The sequence below is a fragment of the Tachyglossus aculeatus genome, chromosome Y4, assembly GCF_015852505.1.
Source record: "Tachyglossus aculeatus isolate mTacAcu1 chromosome Y4, mTacAcu1.pri, whole genome shotgun sequence".
In the NCBI taxonomy this organism is placed as follows: domain Eukaryota; kingdom Metazoa; phylum Chordata; class Mammalia; order Monotremata; family Tachyglossidae; genus Tachyglossus; species Tachyglossus aculeatus.
This window is the reverse complement of record NC_052096.1, coordinates 3,968,063-3,985,000: the sequence shown is the minus strand read 5'-3', so window position 1 is coordinate 3,985,000 and position 16,938 is coordinate 3,968,063. Positions and strand designations below refer to the sequence as shown.

Here is a 16,938-nt window from a genome sequence, read left to right as displayed (position 1 = left end):
GAAGCAGCAGCCGCGCTTCTCCGAGGACCAGCGGAGGGAACTGGGGGCTGTGCACCCCTGGGTCCGTGGGGGGCTGCTGCCCCGGGCCATCGACATCACGGTGAGGCGGCAGTCGGTCGTATCTACTGAGCGCTTTCTGCGTGCAGGGCACTGGACTAAGCGCCGGGGAGAGGACAGGACAATAAAGAGACACGTTATTCACAACGAGCCGACGGTCTGGGGTGGGGGAAGAGGGCAGTTGGGCTGGGGGCGTTTAGAGACGGGGCAGGACCTGAGGCATGAGAGGGTCCTTTATCCAGGCCTGGGGAGGGAATGGCAGAGTCAGTCATATTTAATAATAATGACAGCATTTATTAAGCGCTTACTATGTGCAAAGCACTGTTCTAAGCACTGGGGAGGTTACAAAGTGATTAGGTTGTCCCAAAGGGGGCTCACAGTCTTTATCCCCATTTTACAGTTGAGGGAACTGAGGCCCAGAGAAGTTAAGTGAATTGCCCAAAGTCACACAGCGGACAAGTGGCAGAGCCGGGATTCGAACCCATGACCTCTGACTCCAAAGCCCGGGCTCTTTCCACTGAGCCACGCCGCTCTGTGCCCCAATTACCTCATCATATTTAGTGAGCGCTTACTCTGTGCTTACACTGTGCTAAGCGCTTGGGAGGTACAGTGGAACAACGTAACCGACGCATTCCCTGTTATATAGAGAGAAGCAGTGTGGCTCAGTGGAAAGAGCCCGGGCTTTGGAGTCAGAGGTCACGGGTTTGAATTCCGGCTCCGCCAATTGTCAGCTGGGTGACTTCGGGCAGGTCGCTTCACTTCTCTGGGCCTCAGTTCCCACATCTGGAAAATGGGGGTGAAGACTGGGAGCCCCCCGTGGGGCAACCTGATGGCCTTGTAACCTCCCCAGCGCTTAGAACAGTGCTTTGCACATAGTAAGCGCTTAATAAGTACCGTCATCATCATCATTATTCCCTGCCCTCCATGAGTTTATGATCTAGATTTGTGGGGTGGGCGAGGAGCGCGGTGCCTTGGTGAAAGCGGGGTGGCCGGGGCCTGTTCCGAAACAGGAAATCAAGCTGCGGTTTTGGGGCTGAGGAGGGTTGCCAATTTGTACTTCCCAAGTGCTTAGTACAGTGCTCTGCACACAGTAAGCGCTCAATAAATGCGATCGATGATGATGATGATGAGGGTGTCTCCCCCTTCTAGACTGTGAGCCCACTGTTGGGTAGGGACCGTCTCTATATGTTGCCAGCTTGGACTTCCCAAGCGCTTAGTACAGTGCTCTGCAACACAGTAAGCGCTCAATAAATACGATTGATTGATTGATTGAGGGTGGAGCCCGAGGGGGCCGCACTCTAATAATGATGATAATTATGGTATCGGCTAAGCACTGTACCGAACACCTAGGTGGAGACAAGATAATCAGGTCGGACCCAGTCCCTGCCTCACATGGGGCTCCCATTCTGAAGGGGAGGGAGGAGCGGCGTGGCCTAGTGGAAAGAGCCCAGGCCTAGGAGTCAGAGGACCTGGGTTCTAATCCTGCCTCTGCCAGTTGCTCGCTGTTTGACCTTGGGGAAGTCACTTCACTTCAGCGTGAGCAGCGTGGCTCAGTGGAGAAGAGCCCGGGCTTTGGAGTCAGAGGCCAGGGGTTCAAATGCCGGCTCCGCCACTTCATCATCATCATCAATCGTATTTATTGAGCACTTACTATGTGCAGAGCGCTGTACTAAGCGCTTGGGAAGTACAAGTTGGCAATACATACAGTCCCTACCCAACAGTGGGCTCACAGTCTAAAAGAGGGAGACAGAGAACAAAACCAAACATACTAACAAAATAAAATAAATAGAATAGATATGTACAAGTAAAATAAATAAATAGAGTAATAAATATGTACAAACATATATACATATATACAGGTGCTGTGGGGAAGGGAAGGAGGTAAGATGGGGATGGAGAGGGGGACAAGGGGGAGAGGAAGGAAGGGGCTCAGTCTGGGAAGGCCTCCTGGAGGAGGTGAGCTCTCAGTAGGGCCAAACTGTCAAATTCATTCAATCGTATTTATTGAGCACTTACTGTGTGCAGAGCACTGTACTAAACGCTTGGGAGGTACAAGTTGGCAACATATAGAGACGGTCCCTACCCAACAGCGGGCTCACAGTCTAGAAGGCTAAATGGGGATTCAATACTTGCATCTCAGCCCCCATTTACAGGCGCAGAGAGGTTCGGTGGTTTGTCCAAAGTCCCCAGCAGACCAGTGACCCTGAACGTCTGTGTTCTCTCCCTGCCCCCCCATCCCACCTCCCGTCCCCCCCTTGCCAGGCCTGTGTTGACTGTGGCAGCAGCGGCCCCGGCCCCCCGTACACGGAGGAGGAAGAAGGGGGGCTGCTGGAAGGACTCCTGGAGCCGATGGAGGAGGGGAGCACCACCGCCCCGGAGACGGCCATGGAGGAGGAGGAGGGGGCCGGACCCGGGGCGGCCCCCGAGACCGCCGGATGAGCCCGTCGGAGGGGACCCGGCCCCCGCCCGCCCCTCCACACTCTGAGCCAGGACTTGGGGGGCCGCCGAAGAACCAGTGAGACCCCCCTCAAGGCCCAGGCTGGCGAAAGGGAAGAAATTGGGGCTGGTCAATGAGGGGCACCCCTTCCCTGTCTCCTGGGAAACCGAGGGACAGGACCCTCCTGGAACCCGGCCCATCCCACTGGGCCGCTCGGGTCTTGACCCTTCTCTTAAGGGGGGGACCCTGGACCGGTGGAAGTGTGGTTTATTGTAGGGGGGTGTGGGTGGTCTCCCAGACGCCAGCCCATCAGCCGATGCCGCTCTGACTGGCCTGGGAGGATGGACGGCCCCAGGTACCGAGACCCCCCAAGCTGCCAGGGGCCGCGGGGGCGTCCCGTCTCCCCCGTAGCCTTTGCGTTTTTGATATTGTTGTGTCCGTCTCTTTTTATATATAAAGAAAAACATTCAACTCGGCTGCCTGTGGTGGGGTTTCTTCGCTGGGCCTGGTTCTCTTCATTCAATCATTTATTGAGTGCTTACCGTGTGCAGAGCACTGTACGAGGAGAGGGCAATATAACAAGAAACAGGCTCATTCCCTGCTCACAACGAGCTTACGTTCGGGGTCCTCTCCCCTGACCGTTTGTTGCCCCCGGGCTCCAACTCACATAGACACTGGGCCACAGTGCAGAGTCAAAATTGGGTTGGATGTTAGGTGGCACAAGCTGAGAATCGATGCGCAGTGGAAGTGAGAGAGCAGACAAGTGGTGGAGTCGGAGTTAGAACCCAGGTCTCTGCAGCTCCCAGCTGCAGAGAAGCTGCGTGGCTTAGTGGAAAGAGCAAGGACTTGGGAGTCATTCATTCATTCATTCAATCATATTTATTGAGCGCTTACTGCGTGCAGAGCACTGTACTAGGTGCTTGAAGTCCAAGTTGGCAACATATAGAGACGGTCCCTACCCAACAGCGGGCTCACCGTCTAGAAGGGGGACAGAAAACAAAACAAAACATATAAACCAAATAGAATAAATATGTACAAATAGAGTGATAAATACGTACAAACATATATACAGGTGCTGTGGGGAGGGGAAGGAGGTAAGGCCGGGGGGGAGATGGAGTCAGAGGATGTGGGTTCTAATCCCGCTCTGCCACTTGTCTGCTGTGTGAACTTAGGCAGGCCACTTAACTTCTCTGGGCCTCAGTTGCCTCATCTGTAAAATGGGGATTAAGGCTGTGAGCCCTACGAGGGACAACCTGATAACCTTGCATGGAACCCAGCTTTTAGAACAGTGCATGGCACATAGAGCTTAACATTCATTCATTAAATCGTATTTATTGAGTGCTTACTGTGTGCAGAGCACTGGACTAAGCACTTGGGAAGTCCAAGTTGGCAATATATAGAGATGGTCCCTACCGAACAGTGGGCTCACAGGCTAGAAGGGGGAGAGCACAATTATTATTATTCATTCATTCATTCATATTTATTGAGCGCTTACTGTGTGCAGAGCACTGTACTAAGCACTTGGGAAGTCCAAATTGGCAACATATAGAGACGGTCCCTACCCAACAGTGGGCTCACAGTCTAGAAGGGGGAGACAGAGAACAAAACAAAACATATTAACAAAACTATTAGGCTCTACACGTAATAATCAATCGTATTTATTAAGCGCTTACTGTGTGCAGAGCACTGTACTAAGCGCTTGGGAAGTCTAAGTTGGCAACATATAGAGACAGTCCCTACCCAACAGTGGGCTCACAGTCTAGAAGGGGGAGCCAATCAATCAATTGTATTTATTGAGCGCTTACTGTGTGCAGAGCACTGTACTAAGCGCTTAGGAATCAATCAATCATTTATTGAGCACTTACTGTGTGCAGAGCACTGTACTAAGCACTTAGGAAGTACAAGTTGGCAACATATAGAGACAGTCCCTATCCAACAGTGGGCTCACAGTCTAAAAGGGGGACAGAGAACAAAACCAAACATAGTAACAAAATACAATAAATAGAATAGATATGTACAAGTAAAATAAATAAATAGAGCAATAAATATGTACAAACATATATACATATATACAGGTGCTGTGGGAAAGGGAAGGATGTAAGACAGTGGGGATGGTGAGGGGGACGAGGGGGAGAGGAAGGAGGGGGGCTCAGTCTGGGAAGGCCTCATTGAACTGTGATCAATCAATCAATCATATTTATTTGTTAAGATCTTACAGGCACTGTTCTGAGTGCCATTCTGATACAGTCCTTGACTCACATAGGGTCTTCATCCCCATTCTACAGATGAAGGAACTGAGGCCCAGAGACGTTAAGTGCTCAATAAATACGACTGACTGACTGAAGTTTCTGGTAACTTCAAGACCCCAGCGCTTAGAACAGTGCTTTGCACATAGTAAGCCCTTAATAAATGCCATCATCATCATTATTATTATTATTATGTCTTGCCCCCGTCGACTAGAAGGCCTCGCCTCAGTCGACGCCATTCAAGGTAAAAGGGCGCGCGTGCCCTGTCCACGTGACGCAACCCGGCACCCCTCGTGCTACGGGAGCTTGTGCGCATGCGCGGCTGCCCGCCGGGGACGTGAGAGGAACGCGCTGACGTCATGACGTAGGGAAGGCGGGAAGGATGTACCCCTGTCGCATCCCGAGGAAGCTCCCGAGTGCACTTGCGCGCCGGAGGGCGGGCGCGCAGGCGCAGTAGGTGCGGCCTTGTAGCCCCCTAATTATAATAATGATATTAAGCGCTTACTATGTGCGAAGCACTGTTCTAAGCGCTGGCGGGATACAAGGTGATCAGGTTGTCCCACGGGGTGGCCCACAGCCTTAATCCCCATTTTACAGAAGAGGTAAGTGAGGCACAGAGAAGTTAAGTGACTTGCCCAAAGTCACACATGTGGAGCCCACAGTCTTAATCCCCATTTTGCAGATGAGGTAAGTGAGGCACAGAAAAGTTAAGTGACTTGCCCAAAGTCACACGTGGAGCTCACAGTCTTAATCCCCATTTTGCAGATGAGGTAACTGAGTCACTGAGAAGTTAAGTGACTTGCCCAAAGTCACACACGTGGAGCTCACAGTCTTAATCCTCATTTTGCAGATGAGGTAAGTGAGGCACAGAGAAGTTAAGTGATTTGCCCAAAGTCACACGTGGAGCTCACTGTCTTAATCCCCATTTTGCAGATGAGGTGAGTCACTGAGAAGTTAAGTGACTTGCCCAAAGCCAGTCTTAATCCCTATTTTGCAGAAGAAGTAAGTGAGGCACAGAGAAGTTAAGTGATTTGCCCAAAGTCACACATGTGGAGCTCACTGTCTTAATCCCCATTTTGCAGATGAGGTAACTGAGGCACAGAGAAGTTAAGTGACTTGCCCAAAGTCACACATGTGGAGCTCACAGTCTTAATCCCCATTTTGCAGATGAAGTAAGTGAGGCATAGAGAAGTTAAGTGACTTGCCCAAAATCACACATGTGGAGCTCCCAGTCTTAATCCCCATTTTGCAGATGAGGTAAGTGAGGCCCAGAGAAGTTAAGTGACTTGCCCAAAGTCACACATGTGGAGCTCCCAGTCTTAATCCCCATTTTGCAGATGAGGTAACTGAGTCACTGAGAAGTTAAGTGACTTGCCCAAAGTCACACAAATGGAGCTCACTGTCTTAATCCCCATTTTGCAGATGAGGTAAGTGAGGCACAGAGAAGTTAAGTGACTTGCCCAAAGTCACAAATGTGGAGCTCACAGTCTTAATACCCATTTTGCAGATGAGGTAAATGAGGCACAGAGAAGTTAAGTGACTTGCCCAAAGTCACACATGTGGAGCTCACAGTCTTAATCCCCATTTTGCAGATGAGGTAAGTGAGGCACAGAGAAGTTGTGACGTGCCCAAGGTCACACATGTGGAGCTCACAGTCTTAATCCCCATTTTGCAGATGAGGTAACTGAGTCACTGAGAAGTTAAGTGAGCCACACTGCCTCTCCAATAATAATAATAATAATAGCATTTGTTAAGCACTTACTATGTGCAGAGCACTGTTCTAAGTGCTGGGGAGGTTACAAGGTGATCAGGTTGTCCCAAGGGGGGCTCATAGTCTTCATCCCCATTTTCCAGATGAGGGAACTGAGGCCCAGAGAAGTGAAGTGGCTTGCCCAAAGTCACCCAGCTGACAATTGGCGGAGCCAGGATTGGAACCCATGACCTCTGACTCCAAAGCCCGGGCTCTTTCCACTGAGCCACGCTGCTTTATCTGCTGTAGCTTTATCTACTAGGCCACACTGCTTCCCATGCGTTTCTGAGTGGGGAAGTGCTTATTACAGTGCTCTGCACTGTACTTAGTAAGCGCTCTTAGTAAATGCTCAACTACTAAGTGAGCGCTCAACTACTAACTACTAAGCGCTCTTAGTAAGCGCTCAATAAGTATGATTGAATGAATGCCTTCCCCATTCATTCATCCAGTCGTATTTATTGAGCTCTTACTGTGTGCAGAGCACTGTACTAGGCGCTTGGGAAGTACAAGTTGGCAACATATAGAGGCGGTCCTTACCAAATAATGGGCTCAAGGCCCCCTTCCACCAACAGCGTGGCCTAGGGGAAAGAGTTCAGGGTTGGGAGTCAGAGGACTTGGGTTCTCATCCTAACTTCAACCCCTTGTCTCCTGTGTGGGAAGATCCATTCATGCATTTTTCATTCAGTGATATTTTTTGAGCGCTTGCTGTGTGCAGAGCATTGTTCTAAGCGTTTGGGAGAGTCCAATAGAACAGTAAACTTAATAGAGAATAAAATAGAGAAGCAGTGTGTCTCAGTGGAAAGAGCCCGGGCTTTGGAGGCAGAGGTCATGGGTTCAAATCCCGACTCTGCCACTTACTGGCTGTGGGACTCTGGGCCAGTCACTTAGCTTCTCTGGGCCTCAGTTCCCTTATCTGTAAAATGGGGATTAAGACTGTGAGCCCCCAGTGGGACAACCTGATCACCTTGTAGCCTCCCCAGCGCTTAGAACAGTGCTTTGCACATAGTAAGCGCTTAACAAATACCATCATTATTATTATTATTAATTAACTAGACACATTCCCTGCCCACACTGAGCTTACAGTCTACAGGGGGAGGTAGGCATTAATATAAATAAATAAACACATGAGTGTTGTGGGGCTGGTGAAGCGTGGGTGATGAATGAAGGGCGCATATGAGTGTGACATGGAAGGGTGAGGGAGAAGAGGAAAGGAAGGCTTAGGGAAGGCCTCTTGGGGATGTGCGGTACCTTCTTGGTGCCTCAGTTTCTTCATCTGTAAATTCAGAGTGGCCTAGTGAGTACAGAATGGGAAGAATCAATCAATCAATCAATCGTATTTATTGAGCGCTTACTGTGTGCAGAGCACTGTACTAAGTGCTTGGGAAGTACATCATCATCATCATCAATCGTATTTATTGAGCACTTACTATGTGCAGAGCACTGTACTAAGCGCTTGGGAAGTACAAGCTGGCAACATATAGAGACAGTCCCTACCCAACAGTGGGCTCACAGTCTAGAAGGGGGAGACAGAGAACAAAACCAAACATACTAACAAAGTAAAATAAATAGAATAGATAGGTACAAGTAAAATAAATAAATAGGGTAATAAATATGTACAAACATATATACAGGTGCTGTGGGGAAGGGAAGGAGTAAGATGCAGGGGATGGAGAGAGGGACGAGGGGGAGAGGAAGGAAGGGGCTCAGTGTGGGAAGGCCTCCTGGAGGAGGTGAGCTCTCAGTAGGGCCTTGAAGGGAGGAAGAGAGCTAGCTTGGCGGAGGATCTGGGTTCCAATTCCAGCTCTGCCACTTGTCTGCTGTGTGACCTTGGGCAAGTCACTTCACTTTTCTGAGCCTCAGTTACCTCAGCTGTAAAATGGGTATTAAAACCGTGAGCCCCAAGAGGGACAGGTACATATTTATTACTCTATTTATTTATTTATTTATTTTACTTGTACATATCTATCCTATTTATTTTATTTTGTTAGTATGTTTGGTTTTGTTCTCTGTCTCCCACTTTTAGACTGTGAGCCCACTGTTGGGTAGGGACTGTCTCTATATGTTGCCAATTTGTACTTCCCAAGCACTTAGTACAGTGCTCTGCACATAGTAAGCGCTCAATAAATACGATTGATGATGATGATGACAGGTACATATTTATTACTCTATTTATTTATTTATTTTACTTGTACATATCTATCCTATTTATTTTATTTTGTTAGTATGTTTGGTTTTGTTCTCTGTCTCCCACTTTTAGACTGTGAGCCCACTGTTGGGTAGGGACTGTCTCTATATGTTGCCAATTTGTACTTCCCAAGCGCTTAGTACAGTGCTCTGCACATAGTAAGCGCTCAATAAATACGATTGATGATGATGATGACAGGTACATATTTATTACTCTATTTATTTATTTATTTTACTTGTACATATCTATCCTATTTATTTTATTTTGTTAGTATGTTTGGTTTTGTTCTCTGTCTCCCACTTTTAGACTGTGAGCCCACTGTTGGGTAGGGACTGTCTCTATATGTTGCCAATTTGTACTTCCCAAGCGCTTAGTACAGTGCTCTGCACATAGTAAGCGCTCAATAAATACGATTGATGATGATGATGACAGGGACTGTGTCCAACCTGATTTGCTTATATTTACTCCAGCGCTTAGCAAAAGCTTAACAAATACCACAATTGTTATTATTGCTATTATAATAATAGATCCCACTCCCTCCTACCTAGACTATGAGCCCCATGTAGGAGGATAGAGGCTGTGGCCAGCTTGATTATCTTGTTATCAGCCTGAACGCTCAGTGCAGTGTTTGGCACGTAGTACCGTAATTATTATTATTATCGTTTCCTTTTAACCTTTTACTGCACGAGCTTTCACTTTGTCTTCCTGGCAGGAGCTCGGAGGCGGGAAAGGAGGGAACAAGGAATGCTTTCTTCCTCATTTTCTTCCCAGACATCCTTCAGCACTTCAGCAGTAGTGCTCGGCACATAGTAAGTCTGTAACAAATACCATCATCATTATTTATATTTCTGTTTCCAAGTCACTTTTAAAGCAGTATTTCCCGAGGAGGGGTTGGGGCTGAGCTCTGTGCGCTGTGGCGCCGTGGCTTAGTTGGTTAAAGCGCCTGTCTAGTAAACAGGAGATCCTGGGTTCGAATCCCAGCGGTGCCTGCAGTGGGGGGGATGGTATAATGATGGTGCATTCCACTCTTCCTTATTGCCACCTGTTTCTTTCCTCCGTAAACTGTCACATCCTCATTGTTCTTGCTTTTCAAGTGTCTGCTATCCCCTCCTGATAACTAGCTCGAATAATAATAATAATCAATGGCATTTATTGAGCGCTTATAACTCGTCCTCCAGCCTGTGAGCCGGAAAGATGTCTACTAATTCACCTGTTTCTTTCCTCCGTAAACTGTCACATCCTCATTGTTCTTGCTTTTCAAGTGTCTGCTATCCCCTCCTGATAACTAGCTCGAATAATAATAATAATTATCAGTGGCATTTATTGAGCGCTTATTCTGTCCTCTGGATTGTAAACTCGTCCTCCAGCCTGTGAGCCGGAAAGATGTCTACTAATTCTGTCGTATTGTACTCCCCTAGGCGCCTAGTTCAGTGCTCTGAACGTAGTAGGCGCTCACTAAATACCATTTTCTGATTGCAGAGCACTATACTAAGCATTTGTTCTTGCTTTTCAAGTGTCTGCTATCCCCTCCTGATAACTAGCTCGAATAATAATAATAATCAGTGGCATTTGTTGAGCACTTATTATGTCCTCTGGATTGTAAACTCGTCCTCCAGCCTGTGAGCTGGAAAGATGTCTATTAATTCTGTCGTATTGTACTCCCCTAGGCGCCTAGTTCAGTGCTCTGAACGTAGTAGGCGCTCACTAAATACCATTTTCTGATTGATTGCAGAGCACTATACTAAGCATTTGGGAGAATACAATACAACAGAATTAGCGGACACGTTCCCTGCCCATTAAGGAGCTTGCAGTCTAGAGACGAGCGGTGATGATGGATAATGATGATGATGCAAATGCCACCATTATTATCATCACTATCACTGTCATCATCATTATTTCTTGTCTAGACTGTAAGCTATTTGTATTTGTTAAGCGCTTACTATATGGCCGTGCACTGTACTAAGCGCTGGGGCAGATAAATGGGCTCATAGTCTTAGATTTTATTAATAAATACAATTGATTGATTGATTGATCATTATTTCTTGTGTAGACTGTAAGCTATTTGTATTTGTTAAGCACTTACTATATGGCCGTGCACTGTACTAAGCGCTGGGGCAGATAAATGGGCTCATAGTCTTAGATTTTATTAATAAATACAATTGATTGATTGATTGACCATTATTTCTTGTCTAGACTGTAAGCTATTTGTATTTGTTAAGCGCTTACTATATGGCCGTGCACTGTACTAAGCGCTGGGGTAGATAAATGGGCTCATAGTCTTAGATTTTATTTGCTTCTCATCCCACAGGCAACCGGGACCCATGATAAATAACTGATATTTGTTAAGATCTTACAGGCACTGTTCTGAGCGCTGGTTGGATACAGTCCCAGACTCACCTAGGGTCTTCATCCCCATTTTACAGATGAAGGAACTGAAGCCCAGAGACGTGAAGTGACTTGCCCAAGGTCACACAGCTGACAAGCGACAGAGTCAGGATTAAGATAAAACTAATCCTAACCCTATAGACTGTAAACTCGTTGTGGACAGGGAATGTGCCTGTTTATTGTTATATTGTACTTTCCCAAGCGCTTAGTACAGTGCTCTGCACACCATAAGCGCTCAGTAAGTACGATTGAATGAATGAATGATTAGAACCCAGTTCTTTATCATCATCATCAATCATATTTATTGAGCGCTTACTGTGTGCAGAGCACTGTACTAAGCGCTTGGGAAGTACAAATTGGCAACATATAGAGACAGTCCCTACCCAACAGTGGGCTCACAGTCTAAAAGGGGGAGACAGAGAACAAAACCACACATACTAACAAAATAAAATAAATAGAACAGATATGTACAAGTAAAATAAATAAAGAAATAGAGTAATAAATATGTACAAACATATATACATATATACAGGTGCTGTGGGGAAGGGAAGGAGGTAAGGCGGGGGGGGGATGGAGGGGGGAGGAAGGGGAGAGGAAGGAGGGGGCTCAGTCTGGGAAGGCCTCCTGGAGGAGGTGAGCTCTCAGTATCCATTTGGCCACGCTGCTTCTCAATAAAAATCACAACAGTAATAACAACGATAACGAAAAATAACAATAACAACAATAACAACAACAACAACAATAATAATAACAACAACAACAACAATAACAACAACAACAACAACAATAATAATAATAATAATAATAATAATAATAATAATAATAATACAATGCTCGGGGCCTGTGGCCTTTTGGGATGGCGGCCGGCAGGGGACGCCCTCAACCTGAATCTCGCCCTGCAGCGACTGTCCCATTCATTCATTCATTCATTCAATCATATTGATTGAGCGCTTACTATGTGCGAGCTCTGTACTGAGCGCTTGGGAAGTACAAGTCGGCAACATATAGAGACGGTCCCTACCCAATAATGGGCTCACAGTCTAGAAGGGGATCCGATCTCCCAACCCTGGCCCGGGGCTGATAATAATAATGATGGTGATGATGATAATAATAATAATAACGATGGCATTTGTTAAGCGCTTACTATGTGCAGAGCACTGGATTTTTAATAATAATAATAATAATGGCATTTGTCAAGCGCTTATTATGTACAGAGCACTGTTCTAAGTGCTGTGGGGGAGATACAAGCTGATCAAATTGTCACAGTCGTAATCCCCATTTTACAGATGAGGTCACTAGGGCTCAGAGAAGTGAAGTGACTTGCCCGAGGTCACACAGCAGACACGTGGTGGAGTCGGGATTCGAACCCATAACCTCTGACTCCAAAGCCCGTGCTCTTTCCACTGAGCCACGCTGCTTCTCTGTGCTTCTTTTAAGCGCTTACTGTGTGCCAAGCACTGTTCTAAGGGTAGATAACAAGGTAATCGGGTTGTCCCACGGGGGGCTCACAGTCTTCATCCCCATTTTCCAGATGAGGTAACTGAGGCCCAGAGAAGTTAATAATAATAATAATAATAATAATAATAATAATAATGGCATTTATTAAGCGCTTACTATGTGCAAAGCACTGTTCTAAGCTCCGGGGAGGTTACAAGGTGATCAGGTTGTCCCACGGGGGGGGCTTACAGTCTTCATCCCCATTTTACAGATGAGGTAACTGAGGTCCAGAGAAGTTAATAATAATGATGATGGCATTTATTAAGTACTTACTATGTGCAAAGCACTGTTCTAAGCGCCGGGGAGCTTACAAGGCGAGCAGGTTGTCCCACGGGGGGCTCACAGTCTTCATCCTCATTTTACAGATGAGGGAACTGAGGCCCAGAGAAGTGAAGGGACTTGCCCAAAGTCACCCAGCTGGCAACTGGCAGAGTCAGGATTTGAACCCATGACCTCTGACTCCAAAAACCAGGCTCTTTCCACTGAGCCATGCTGCTTCTCTAGTTGACAACTGATCAAGCCCACTGTTGGGTAGGGACTGTCTCTATATGTTGCCAACTTGTACTTCCCAAGCGCTTAGTACAGTGCTCTGCACACAGTAAGCGCTCAATAAATACGATTGATTGATTGATTGATCCCGGGGTGGGGGCTGGTCCTCGGGGGGGGGGGGGTGTCTGGTCCCAGGGTTGGGCAGGGGGCAGGGGTCCGGATGCCTGGATAGGACCCTGCCCGAGGGGAACAGAGCGAGGGGAGGGTGGTGAGTGGGCAGTGCAATCAATCAATCAATAGCCCAGCGCTTAGAACAGTGCTTTGCACATAGTAAGCGCTCAATAAATGCCCTCATTATTATTATTATTTATTGAGCGCTTACTATGTGCAGAACACTGGACTGAGCGCTTGGGAACCTACAACAGAAGCTCGTTGTGGACAGGGAATGCGTCTGTTTATTGTTGCATTGGACTTTCCCAAGCGCTTAGTTCAGTGTTCTGCGCACAAGAAGCGCTCAGTCAATAGGATTGAATGAACTGGCTGACACGTTCCCTGCCCACATCGAGTTTACAGTCTACAGGGGGAGGCAGGCATTAATATGAATAAGTAATTAATAATACATACAAATTATAATTATAAATATTTGGCCAATGCCAAGGTCCCGAGTTTCCCAGGATGCTGGTGATTCCCCGCCCGGCCTTAAGGTAAATAATCCGTCGGGTTTTTTGTTTGTTTAATGGTGTTTTGCTAAGTGTTTATTTTGCTCCAGGGACTGTACTAATCGCCGGGGTAGATACAAGGTAATTAGGTTGGACACATTCCACATTTTTTTCTTCTTCTAATGGTACTTTGTATTTCAATCGTTCAATCAGTCGTATTTATTGAGCGCTTACTATGTGCAGAGCACTGTACTAAGCTCTTGGGAAGTACAAAGCCACGTTACTCTCCCAAGCGCTTAGCACAGTGCTCTGCCCATAGTGAGTGCTCAATCAGTCAGTCAGTCTGTCAATCTTGTTATTGAACGCTTCCCGATTAGCTGATTAGCTAATTAGCTTGTATCTACCACAAACCTTAGTACAGTGCCTGGCACATAGGAAGCGCTTAACAAATGTCTCCCCCTCTAGACTGAGAGCTCGTTGTGGGCAGGGAAGGTGTCTGATGCTGTACTTTCCCTAGCGTTTAGTACAGTGCCTTGCACACAGTAAGCTCTCAATAAATACGATTGATTGAACGATTGAAATAAAAAATACCATTAGAAGAAGAAAAAAATCATCAATCGTATTTATTGAGCGCTTACTATGTGCAGAGCACTGTACTAAGCGCTTGGGAAGTACAAAGCCACGTTACTCTCCCAAGCGCTTAGCACAGTGCTCTGCCCATAGTGAGTGCTCAGTCAGTCAGTCAGTCTGTCAATCTTGTTATTGAACGCTTACCGATTAGCTGATTAGCTAATTAGCTTGTATCTACCACAAACCTTAGTACAGTGCCTGGCACATAGGAAGCGCTTAACAAATGTCTCCCCCTCTAGACTGAGAGCTCGTTGTGGGCAGGGAAGATGTCTGATGCTGTACTTTCCCTAGCGTTTAGTACAGTGCCTTGCGCACAGTAAGCGCTCAATAAATACGATTGATGATGGTGATTGGTGGAAAGAGCACGGGCCTTAGAAGTCAGAAGTCGTGGGTTCTTATCCCGCCTCTGCCACTTATCAGCTGTGTGACTTTGGGCAAGTCACTTACCTTCTCTGTGCCTCAGTGACCTCATCTGTAAAATGGGGATGAAGACTGTGAGCCCCACAGGGGACAACCTGATTACCTTGTACCTCCCCCACTGCTTAGACCAGTTCTTAAAAAATACCATCATTATTATTATCATTACACTACTTTCCAAGCGCTTAGTCCAGTGCTCTGCACACAGTAAGCACTCAATAAATACGATTGAATGAATGAATAATAATAATAATGGTATTTGTTAAGCGCGTATTCATTCAATCGTATTTATTGAGCGCTTACTGTGTGCAGAGCACTGGATTAAGCGGTTGGGAAGCACAAGTTAGCAACATATAGAGATGGTCCCTACCCAACAAAGGGCTCACAGTCTAGAAGGGGGATCAAAATCGTACTATGTGCAAAGCACTGTTCTAAACGCTGTGGGGGATACGAGGTGATCAGGTTGTCCCACGTGGGGCTCACATTTTACAGATGAGGTAACAGAAGCACAGAGAAGTGAAGTGACTTTCCCAAAGAAGTCACACTGCTGACAAGTGGCAGAGTCAGGATTAGAACCCATGACCTCTGACTCCCAAGCCTGGGCTTTTTCCACTGAGCCAAATGAGCAGACACGTTCCCTGCCCTTAATGGGCTAACAGTCAATTGTACACTTCAATTCATTCATTCATTCATTCAGTCGTATTTATTGAGTGCTTACTGTGTGCAGAGCACTGGACTAAGCGCTTGGGAAGTCCAAGTTGGCAACATAGAGAGACGGTCCCTCCCCAACAGCGGGCTCACAGTCTAGAAGGGGGAGACAGACGACAAAACAAAACATATCAATGACTTGTTTTGATTATTTGTCGTTTTTTAAATGTCCCCGCCAAGAAACCAGACAATTCGGGGGCTCCTGCAGGAGCCCTCCTCCCCATCCCCCCCGTCCTACCTCCTTCCCCTCCCCACAGCACCTGTATATATATATTTGTACAGATTGATTACTCTATTTTGCTCGTACATATTTACTATTCTATTTATTTTATTTTGTTAATATGTTTTGTTCTGTTGTCCGTCTCCCCCTTCTGGACTGTGAGCCCGCTGTTGGGTAAGGGCCGTCTCTGGATGTGGCCAACTTGGACTTCCCAAGCGCTTAGTCCAGTGCTCTGCACACAGTAAGCGCTCAATAAATACGATTTGAATGAATGAATGGATGACTGTGAGCCCGCTGTTGGGTAAGGGCCGTCTCTAGATGTGGCCAACTTGGACTTCCCAAGCGCTTAGTCCAGTGCTCTGCACATAGTAAGCGCTCAATAAATACGATTGAATGAATGAATGAATAAATACGATTGAATGAATGAATGCTCAATAAGTATGAATGAGTGAATGAATGCTCAATAAGTACGAATGAATGAATGGAGTGAATGAATGAATGAATGCTCAATAAGTACGAATGAATGAATGGAGTGAATGAATGCTCAATAAGTACGTATGAATGAATGAATGAATGTGCAATAGGAATGAATGAATGCTCAATAAGTACGTATGAATGAATGGCATGAATGAATGAATGAATGCTCAATAAGTATGAATGAATGGAATGAATGAATGCTCAATAAGTATGAATGAATGGAGTAAATGAATGAATGCTCAATAAGGATGAATGAATGAATGGAGTGAACGAATGAATGAATGCTCAATAAGTATGAATGAATGGAGTGAATGAATGAATGCTCAATAAGTACGAATGAATGAATGAATGGAGTGAATGAATGAATGCTCAATAAATATGAATGAATGAATGGAGTGAATGAATGAGTGAATGCTCAATAAGTACGAATGAATGGAGTGAATGAATGAATGAATGCTCAATAAGTACAAATGAATGGAGTGAATGAATGAATGAATGCTCAATAAGTACGAATGAATGGAGTGAATGAATGAATGAATGCTCAATAAGTACGAATGAATGAATGGAGAGAATGAATGAATGCTCAGTAAGTACGAATGAATGAATGGAGTGAATGAATGAATACGATTGAATGAATGAATGCTTAATAGGAATGAGCGGCGTGAGTGTGGGAAGTGCGCCTGCGCCGCCGTCTCCTAGCAACGGTCCGGGGGCGGGGCCGACGTGAAGGGGCGGGCGATGATAGGCTGGTAGGGGGGCCCGGGGCCGGGCCGTCTACGTG

At 46.4% G+C, this 16,938-nt stretch overlaps 1 protein-coding gene and 1 non-coding gene across 2 annotated transcripts in view; both read left to right on the top strand.

Moving 5' to 3' along the window:
• PER1 (period circadian regulator 1) overlaps positions 1-2,969 on the top strand; it is a 21,463-nt gene extending 18,494 nt beyond the window's left edge. Inside the window, 3 exon segments of the mRNA XM_038768623.1 lie at positions 1-100; positions 2,320-2,430; positions 2,433-2,969. The exon segment at positions 1-100 is cut by the window's left edge and continues 51 nt beyond it. Coding sequence (XP_038624551.1) covers positions 1-100; positions 2,320-2,430; positions 2,433-2,576 — 355 coding nt within the window. The 3' untranslated portion in view covers positions 2,577-2,969.
• Positions 2,970-9,590: 6,621 nt separating this feature from the next.
• Positions 9,591-9,664, top strand: TRNAT-AGU. Its single transcript has one exon. It is a non-coding gene; the product is annotated as a tRNA-Thr (tRNA).
• The last annotated feature ends 7,274 nt before the right edge of the window (positions 9,665-16,938 follow it).